The sequence below is a fragment of the Calypte anna genome, chromosome 2 (genome assembly GCF_003957555.1).
Source record: "Calypte anna isolate BGI_N300 chromosome 2, bCalAnn1_v1.p, whole genome shotgun sequence".
Classification (NCBI taxonomy): Eukaryota; Metazoa; Chordata; class Aves; order Apodiformes; family Trochilidae; genus Calypte; species Calypte anna.
In genome coordinates this window covers 98,037,029-98,047,755 of record NC_044245.1, presented here as the reverse complement: position 1 = coordinate 98,047,755, position 10,727 = coordinate 98,037,029, and the positions used below count along the sequence as shown (strand labels likewise).

Here is a 10,727-nt window from a genome sequence, read left to right as displayed (position 1 = left end):
CACTAATGACTAATCTATATCTTCCCTTCCTCAGCTTGAAACACTCCACTCACCCAATCACTACCTGCCCCTGCAAAAAATCCCTCCCTAGCTTTCCCATACGCCCCTTCAGGTCACAGTAAGGTCTCCCTGGAGGCTTCTGCAGGCTGAACAACCTCAACTCTCTCAGACTGACCTCACAGAAGAGATGCTCCAGCCCTCTGATCATCTCTGTGACTTGCCTCTGGACTAGCTGCAACACCTCCATGTCCTTATTATGTTGGGCACTCCAAACTGAAACTCCATGTGGGGTCTCACCAGAAAAGAAGCAGAGGGGGAGAATCACCTCCCTTGACCTGCTGGCCACCCTTCTTTTGATGCATCCCAGGGTAGAGTTTGCTTTCTGGGCTGCAAGCACACACTGCCAGCTCATGTTGGGGTGTTGGTTGATGTAAAGTGCAACAAGTCCTTCTCCTTAGGGCTGCTCTACTCAATCCATTCTCCACCTAGCCTGCGTTTGTGCTTGAGATTGCCCCAAGTGCAGAACCTCTGAACTTCATGAGGTTGGCACAGACCCACTTTTTGAGCCTGTCAAGGTCCCTCTGGATGGCCTCCCTTTCCTCCAACCACACCACATGGCTTGGTGTCATCAGCAGACTTGCTTAGAGCACCCTCAATTCCATCATCCATGTCACCAACAAAGATGTTAAAAAGCACTGGTCCCAATACCAATCCCTGGGGAATGCCACTCATCACTGATCTCCAAGCCATTGACTGCAAATTTTTGAGTGCAACCATACAGCCAATTCCTTACCCACCTGTGGTCCATCCATCCATCCAGTCCATGTCTCTCCAATTTAGAGACAAGGAAGCTAAACGGGACTGTCTCAAGTGCCTTGCACAAGTCTAAGTAGATGATTTGGCAGCTGCTCTTCCTTTATTCACCAGCTCTCTAACCCATCACACAAGGCCACCAAATTTGTCAGATACCACTTGCCTTTGGCAAATTATATTAGTTGCCACACATCATCTCTGTATTTTCCATGTGCCTTAACATAGTTTCCAGGGGGATCAGGTCCATGCCCTTGCCAGACACAGAGGTGAGACTGAATGGCCTGTCCTTCCTTGGTCTTGTTTGGTTTTTTTCTATTTAAAACCTGAGGTTACTTTTCCCCTTCCCCAGTCAGTAGGAACTTCACCAGACTGCCACATTTTTTCACATATGATGGAAAGGGGCTACTCTTAAATCTGCAAGCCACACTGACAAAAATCAACCTCAATCAGTACTTGGCTAGCTTCTACTAGCTGTAACACAAATTTTAAAGGCTATGAAAATTATTTTAAAAGCAAACTTACTAATGCACCTGATCTGTAGCATCAGGCAATCTTATTCTAAGGAAAATATAAAGCAAAGATCAAGAAACTGTTTTTCAACATGTTACTGGGCACTGCTTTTTGCTTTTCAGTATTGAGGATACCGATTTAACTTTTTTTTAAATAAGCATTAGTTATTTTTATACTTAAGGGGGACAAATACACAGAAGTAAAAGACTAATTGACAGAAGGTGCTGATCAGATACCCTCTAATACCTTCCAGGCATCTACTGAAAAGGCAAATTATTTAAAACCCACAGTTACATGTTTTAAAATATAGTTTGGAGCATTTACCTGTATAGTTGAATCTCCCATTATAAATTTTGCTCCTTCTATTACAGCCATGTATGAAAATCTTAGTTGATCAGGAGTTTGTATAAGTCCCATTCGATATTTTCTCATATCCAGTAATACCTTCTTAATATCTACAGAAAACGGATCTTTTTTCTCCATCTGTAAAGAAAGTTACATTGAAAATATCACTGCTACTGACAAAGGCAACATATTAAAAATAAGAAAAACTGCAAGTAAAAACGAGTCAAAATCTAAAAATTAATTTCTTCATATTACATTTCTATGAGCTGTATGTGAAATTAACATCTCAATTTTTTTCCTAAGCTGTTTTTACAGGGAAAGAAGTTAACCAACTAATGAAAGCTTATTATAGAAAAAAATTATCACGTATTAACCAAATGAATCAGTGTCCTCATATCAAGCCTTAAAATAAGAAAATTCAGATATGCTTGATTTTATTCAGGTATGTATTTGTACTTTGAAATAGACTGTAAGAATCAGAACCATAAAGCAACATTTTCTATTGCTCTCAACTGGAACAGCAGTTTCGAATGACTGAATGTGGCAGAAGTTTCCTTAGTTAAAGCAGAATCCCTACTCAGAGGACTGCACACACTTATTCCCATACTACATTCATGGGACATTTTCAACTACAGATCTGAACTTCTTTCAATGATAATTTTAATTCATTTAATATTAAAATATACTTGTATCAAGCTATAGACTTTTCCTTTTAAAAATGCAGAAAAAAAGAAAAATTGAAGAAAAAAATTTAAAAATTGAGGACCAAACCAGAATATAAGTATCATATAATTCAAATGTAGTTCTACTTCCCCTGACCCTGGTATCATACTTCTCATCACTACCACCACAGGCAAAGACAAAAAGTCTGTGTCTGGATGCTAAGATGCAACAACAAAAAAAATTAAACATTATTTGAGATTTAAAGTTCACTCAAGTCATGAGCAAATACAGACGACACAGTCCACCAAGGATGCAAAAAACCCTACTCATCCATGTGCTACTGCAACTGGCTACCAGATAGGGCTGCACTATCCTCTGTTACACACTGCAATGATTATCATGTCTTTTTCTCTGGCATGTCAGTAAGTTAAATGTTTTTTAAAGCCTTCTGACCAAAAAGCTCATCTTGGAAAGACAGGCAGAGTGTCAGGACAAAAGGTGACAGAAAACAATCACTCACCAGAACAAGACAAGTGTCTACTAATGAAAACGTGCCGGAGCGTCCTATTCCTGCACTGCAGTGAACTACTGCGGGTCCGTGTTCAGGACTCAGTGACCCAGACTCTCTGACTTTAAACAGGAAGTTCAGGAATGAAGCTGGGGACTCAGGAACTCCAAAGTCTGGCCATGTGGTATAGTGAAAATGAAAGATTGTCCTGGACTCACCACTCTAGAAAACAAATAAACAATACAACTAGAAAGTATTCTACTTCAGTTGGCACACACCTCCCCAGTCTAAATCAATAGATATTTCCTATTTGAAACCTCCCACTTAGCCAGACAATCCAATAACTAACTTGCTAAAAGCTGGATGACAACCAACAATGCAACCCGAAGGACTTTTTCATCCAACCTGGTCATTTTCCCCTTTGCCATTATTACCATACACATTTTTAATTTCTTTTCAACCTTCCCATATTGTATTTGGTTTGCTTTATTACTCGCCCAAAAATATTATTCTTTTTCTACCACTAATGCAGCTTAATGACTAACAGCAGTTACTAGGCAGGTAACATTAACAAAACAGAAAAAAAAACCCGTCAGCATTGTAAGCACTCTTCACTCTTCCTCAGAGCAAGTTTTAATATCAAGAGGTATTAGCATCTTCTTTACACAAACTGCACTACCAAGAGGAGCATAAGTTCTATGGTAAAAGCCTTGAAGAACTCATATAGCAGGATGTCTAACAAGACTTCTGATTGAAATACTCATTCTTTGTAAGAAAGGGTTTCAAAACCATGCAGTTGTTACAGAACCATGCAGCTCTTCTCCTAACACAACCAACTAACCACAAGTATTGCAAGTACTGCAAGACAGCAAGAATGTATATATCTGAAAAGCTTCAATGCTGAATTTGTATATGTTTACCAAACTCGCTTCAGACAATCTTATTTTCCACACAGACTGAAGCCTATATGAACCTCCACAAAGCTGGAACACAAGATGATCTGAAGTATCAACGTATTCCCGAAAAGCTGTTTCTCAGAAACAGCAAAATACAGCTATGAAATTCAAATCAATTATTTTGTTCACCTCCTCCTCAGTCTGTTTGAGCTTCCTATGAGGGACAACTTATGAAATGCCTTTGTGAAGCTAAAATAGTCCATTTCATGGTTACCACAGTAACAAATATACTCTCTCATTTCATTCTTTGCCTTCAATGCCTGATACTGAAAGACTGCCAATACATTCACAGGAACAGTGGATATTAACATGACTCAAGTCACTCTGAAACGTACAACAATCTTCCAGGAATATTCTGTCTTTTGGCTAAGAACTTAATGAGGACAACAGAGTGATCCAACACACTGGAAAAATGAGTAGGCAGTAAGATTTCAAAGGGGAAAAAAAAAAAAATCTACCAAGGCCTGAATTATATAAACACACTGGGATTTCCCGTTCTTATTTGTCTGAAGCATGAAAAAAAAGTTTGCAGTTTCAACATCTTACTGGTCCTTTGCACCTGGTTTTTCAACTAGTGAGTTAACTCACTACTCAACTGAAATCATCCAATTATTTAAAAACCATGAAGAAGATACATTTTCATAAGAAATCTAGAAATCACAACATTTTAAAGATAACACTCTTCAGCAATTTCCTCTAAGAAAGCTAACTCAATTTTTAACATAATTAAGAGGAAAGCTAGAGAGATTAACTAAATGCACATATTAGGTGAAACAAAGGTTAAAGTTGTTTCTTGTGAATCTACATGATCCTTTGAAGTGATAACTGATACTCTCCCACTGCCCCTCAAGATTCTTAAATAGCATTCTAGATTAAATCCTCCCTTATACGAGAAGGCAAAAATGCCCTTATCTGTAGAAAACATGGGTGATCTGTGGATTTTTTTTTCCCCAAAATTGATACTGTAACAAGCAGTAAGTATTCTTAAAAAAAAAAAAAAAAAAAAAAAAGGAAGATAAACGAGTAGTGCTTCAAGCACATGGACAAGCATCACCCTACTTATACACTAATCTGATAATCGGTATCTCTAAAGGAAGTATTAAACAGTGTTGTCATACATCTCATACAGCTCTAAGCCACAGAACGACTTTTCTACCTTAACATACTGTATGAAGGCTACATCCACCCCACAATTTTCCATCACTAATTTTAAAGACAACTAATCTCTTCACCTTTTTCCCTAAGACCTTTCAGAGCACTGAACTGGCTCGTCTTCTTTGAACTTGCAGTTTCTAATTGTACAGCCAAATGCCATTTGAATATTTCAAACATCCCCCATTTTCTCTCTTAAATGGAATGGCTCTTCCAAGAGGTGTCTGGCAGTCAAGCTGTAAAGCTGACATTTGTGTATGTATCTGTACCACTCTTTCTTAAAGAACTCCCCCCTGTCACTGAGCCATGCACCACAGCTACCACTTGCATGAAGTGATGCAGCACTATAATGAGAAAAGGTTTGGCTTGCTGAAGAGTCACAACTGTTGATGGACAGAAACTCAAAGAACAACTGATTTTATTAAAACTGTTATCAGAAACTAGATATTTTTATAAAGAAAAAAGCTGTACTTCAAGACTCAGGCAGTAATATAAAATTTTATATATGTTATACACTGGGAACACACTTCTGCATGGTAACTGAAAACCAGATTATTCGATGGTAACTACAGCATGTTCTTACCACATTTGTTCCCTAAAACTAGTTAACAAAAAAGAAAATTAATTTTATAAAACCCTAAATAATCATGGGACATCTTTTAAACAAAATCTTTTCAAGAAAATGAGTCAAACCATTCTATCAGAAGTTTCATGAACTGTTAGGATAAGCTTTTAGTAAATAACCTACCCAGCTACAACTGAAACTCAGAAAGATACCACCACACTGCACAGTTCTCCACTGACTGCTGGCAACACTAACAGCACAATCAAAGGATGATCTAACCACAAGCCATGCTCCAGGTTACAAGCAGATGTCTACACATGGACTCGAGCAAAAAAGTAATATAATGTCATTAGACTAACTCAGATCAAAACAAGCCTTGTCATAACCTTTTTACAGTGACTATCCAGTCACTCAAAAGGGTACAAAAATCTTAGAATAACTTTAGGTCATTCAGTATGAATATGAATAAAATACTACCAAAATGATCACAGGAATTTTACACCTTCAGTGTCAAGTAAAGAGGTGGGAATAGGAAAGTGGTGATCTGTCAGATTCTACACACTCTCTCTATAAAAGCCTTCATCTCACAGTTTAAGGGCTACTGAAATGGTCTAACATATGAAGGCATAGAACACACAAAGAAACACACAGTGGTCCTGTATTTAACAACCATGCCTTAAGTACATTAACAACTAATTTGATGACAAAAATAAAAAGCCATGCTTTAAGGGCAATATTCTAAACACTGAAATGCAAAGTATTAAATCAACTTTAACCTCTTTGTTTGTTCATTTCAATGCCTGGCAAAATGTTTTTAAACGTGCATAAAAATGATAACCAGGACAATGGGGGCCAAATAAGCCTCAAACATCTCATAAATCAACATAGTAACAGCTATGCCCATTGAATCTGCAAAAGACTTGACATTCAAGTGAACAGGGCTTCTCCTTTCCTGCTAAGACACCAATACTTTCTTAACACCTGTCTTATTTCTGTGGTCAAAAAGACCAACATTAAACCTCCTCTTTCAAAGTGATACAAGGACAAGCTACAAGTTCAAAAGCAAGTGTATGCAATGTTTCAGAAATCCCTTCAAAACGCTACCAGAGTTACACACACCCACACACAAAGATACAGCAAGATCCCAGAACATTGCCTGCCATTAGCCTGCTTGCCTCCACAAACAACTTATCTTCTCAGTACATTAAATTTTTGGACATTGGAAATTAGCAGCAAGGCAAATCTGATCTTCCTGAACTGCATTGACACTTCTGGTTTATCCACAGCTTCAGGCAATGAGGGCCACTAAGCAAGTCTTGGGTCACCTTAATCTGACAGCAATAGCCACACAGAAGCTTGGTACAAAGTTAAGAATTCATTTGCTGACAGGTTTTTCCATATACCTGATGTTTGCAGAGGACTTAAGATTCCACTTGGGGTTCATTAATGGACCACTCTCTTAAGTATTACACCATGAGTGTCATATCAAATCTAGTGAATTTTTTCCAGTCCTTTTTCTCCTACAAGTATTTTCTTTGCAAAGCTCTCTTTCAGCTGCTTCACTAGGAACCCAGCCTGGGATATGTTCATCAAGCTTCCTACAGCAATTTAAAATCCTTTCCATTGCTCCGTTTCCTCACTCAGCCAATTCCCAGTTCCCCTCAAGTACTGGTGCTCATTTACCCTTACATAGATTCTCTGAATTCTGCAAGGGGGGAGGTTGATTACAAGCATTCATTATGGTTAACACTATCCTTCTCCAGGATATCCTTCTGCCATATCAGAAATGACTGAAAACTCAAGTTTTCTTTCTCTGAAGACCAGTATTTATATTCATGACAATGACAGCTAAAAGCAGCAATACAGAATAACACAAAAACATATATTCAACACTAGGTGAAGTCTTCCAGAAGTTAGCTACTGGTATCTAACCACTCTCCCATAATATTGTCACAAAACGTAGCAACCCCATCCAAAAAGTGTATTTTACAGCTTTAACAAAAGGCTCTCATAAACACCTAACTACCACCTCTCCATTATCCTGGGAGATTTACCCTCAAATCACAGACATGCAATAGCTTCACAGATAGATGAATTTTTAACATTAACCTAGTATTTTCTTTCTACACTTATCTTCCAAAGAGACAACGGTATGTGGAAGCCACCACACTCAGTCTTTCCTCAAGGAGAGTGCTGTAACTGAGAAATTACAGCAGAAAGCAGTCAACTTTCAGAAAACCTAACAATTGACACCAACAAAATGATGGAGGATAGATACACAATGAACCACAGTGGAAAGGCAGCTTCAAATTTCTATATTCTAAAATGCAGAGTGGGCCATTCAAAAATTAAGAAAATTCAACAATAAGCACACAAGGCACATCAGAAATATTTTCAAAACTTTTTGAAATATGCCAATAAACACCATATCCTCTCCAAAGCTTTATTGGACTAGACTAGCCACAACAGCAAAGCCAAATCTTTGCCTGGAAAAGGCACATACAAATCAAACCACCAAATGCCTTGACCTAATACTAAAAAACAAATATTACCCACCCCAACTCCACCTGTACTTCCAACTAATCTTTAACAAAACAAACCAAACGACAGAACCAAATATTCAGAGGTTGCCTCATTGCTATAAACATTAAACAAGCACTCCACAGGTATGTATTTTGCTTATGTATTAGAGATTTGTTATGGTAACACAAATTTACTTGATTTCAGAATGGTTGCCTTATAAACAATTCTAGTTCTCTCTGCTTTCAAGGAAGTACTCTTGGAATTAAGAGTGTATTTTGTTTGTACATTATCTTATATTCTAAGCAGCCAAATGTCCTACTACTCTGCTTCCACCAAAGTCCCCTCCAGAACAGCTTGTATAAACATACTTAAGCTCATGTTTCAAATTACTGTGAATATTCAGTTCCCATGAGCTTTTTAATTACAAAATTCCTACAGAAGGTTGCAGTTAATGTCTTCAGTGTTATTCTAGAAATTATGTCTTTTTTCTGTCTGAGTAACCAATTTCTTCTCCTTGTAGCTGTTATATAGAAAAAAATATTTCTTCACATGAATATTTGTGGAACCTTACAGGAGTGCTAGGTGATGAAAATAAAAACTCAGCACCATACACTGAAATGAAGTTACATTACATACAAGAAACCCTGTATAGTGCTGATGGGCCTGCACTACCAGTCCAAAGCAAAATTAGATATTTAAGTGCTTACTAGCTCAAACATTCTGCTGCTCCTCAAGGGATTTCTACATTTTCCAGCTAATGTTATGTCCAAACATACGTATATCATGAAAATTGCATCCTTTGAAAACAGGAGGTGTAAGATTAGGGGCCAACATCAGCCAGATAATCCCACAAAGAAGCCTTTTTGGTAATTAGGAAAACTAGCCTCAGCATTTCTAAAATTTCTCAGGCACTAGCCTGCAAGCACTTGTCATCTTTCCTTTTCCATCAATAAGCAAACAACTAAATAGAAATTCTTCAAGTCAGGACAGAATTTTACAAAGACCTTCTCACATTGAATGGACCAAGGAACAACATGCCATGTTTTATCATGTTGATCTCATGAGGGAGGTTTTGAATTAACAAACATTATCTCAAAGTAGCATTAACAGTTACTATAAATGTAATTAATTTTTATCAAAGGTATCAATGTTTAGTTGCATAACACAACATGCAAAGGAACATCTTTTCAAGCTTTCCTTTCCCGAATCCACTGAAAAGACAACCTTGAATAAAACTTGCCATACTAGCACTTTCATTTAATATAAGGCAAGGTTTATAGGGAGAGAGAATATCTTACAAGACATAGCTGGAACAAACAGACAAGCTCTTCAATCCTGTCTTCAGCTCTGAAACAGAAGCAGCAAATTCCAACCCAAGCTCAGGCCAGGAACAATTTTTTTGAGCTTAACTTGATAAAATTGTCAAAGTGCTTAATTTTAAGAGAAAAGGATGGTTGGTCCTGTGGAGCAAAAGGGGAGGTAAGCAAGAGGAGATAATGTTACCTATCTACAGGTGGTAATCATCCCTCCCCCCAAAAACTTAAGACAGCTGGACTGAATTATATGGAAAACTAACATTCCATTGAAACACAGTAATTACTGAGTTCAATTTCTGATATTCAAAAGAAATCAGAAATGTCAGCTCCTAGGTTCCTCTTTTTAGGGTATTTCTTCCAGCTCCTTTTAGAATCACCACTACCATCAATTACAACTCAGCATGTTAAGGTACTGCCAAATGAAAAACAAAAATGCTGAAGATGTTCTCTTTCAATATACAGATCAATTCAGGTCTAACTCACTTGCTTATAGATGCCATACAAGTATCTTCAACATTATCAGAATCCAAATGCACTAAATTTTGAGTGTAAAAGCTCAATCAAACCTGTAATGACAACATGCTAAGCAGTTTTCATTATACACTTAAGCCCAGGAGTATGTGCTGAGAAAAGCTTACGTTGATATTTTCTAATTGCAGTAGATGTACTGTGTAATACGATTTGATGTCTTCAGATACTAGCCTCACACGGAAACCTGTTTCACTGAATGTCATAACTTCCTCTTCTTTTGTTGGCCAGTACTGTGCACACTTCACCTAATTAATTTTTTTTTTTAAGGGAAAAAAAAAGGAAGAAAAAGAAAAATCTGGTTAAGCATCCTAGTATCTTTGCACAAGCAGATTCTGGGACCCCATTATTCAGTATGTAAGACTCAAGTACCTGCTCCCAGTTTGAGGAATTCTCACAGTCTGTTATGTTTACAGCCAAGTTACAACTATTTCAATGCCTATTATTCATTTCAGCTTTATCTGTTTATGCTTTCTTTCCCAGCAGAGCTAACATGTTTTGAGATTTACCTTTCTCCCTCTCCCCTCTCAATTTCTCAGCAGTGAACAGAGACCTTCATTCAGCTGTTTCAATAACATTGCCCTCCTCTGTTTCTAACGTGCACATCTGCACGTTTACAGAACTGATGTAACATGCAGTTTTTCCAAGGCTTGCTGAATGCTGGGAGATTCTAGTGAAACAAAAGAATGACCTAAAATAGCAATGCAAAACCATCCCTTGTCCTCTATTCCTCTTGCCCTGCACTCAAGCTCTCCGTAGGAAAATTTCTGCATAAGAAAATAAGTGACTTTTTAATGGACTGGTCAAATCTTTTTCACTACCAAATATACTCAGAAGAAAACCCAAAA

The 10,727-nt window shown here is 37.6% G+C and overlaps 1 protein-coding gene across 2 annotated transcripts in view; it reads right to left on the bottom strand.

The window, feature by feature from the left end:
• Nucleotides 1-10,727, bottom strand: part of PTPN2 (protein tyrosine phosphatase non-receptor type 2) — a 29,723-nt gene that overhangs the window by 6,978 nt on the left and 12,018 nt on the right. For both annotated transcript variants that reach the window (XM_030444066.1, XM_030444065.1), the window contains exons 5-7: nt 9,990-10,127; nt 2,852-3,061; nt 1,648-1,806 (exon numbers count right to left, since the gene is read on the bottom strand). In XM_030444066.1, coding sequence (XP_030299926.1) covers nt 1,648-1,806; nt 2,852-3,061; nt 9,990-10,127 — 507 coding nt within the window. The remainder of the gene's footprint in view (nt 1-1,647; nt 1,807-2,851; nt 3,062-9,989; nt 10,128-10,727) is intronic.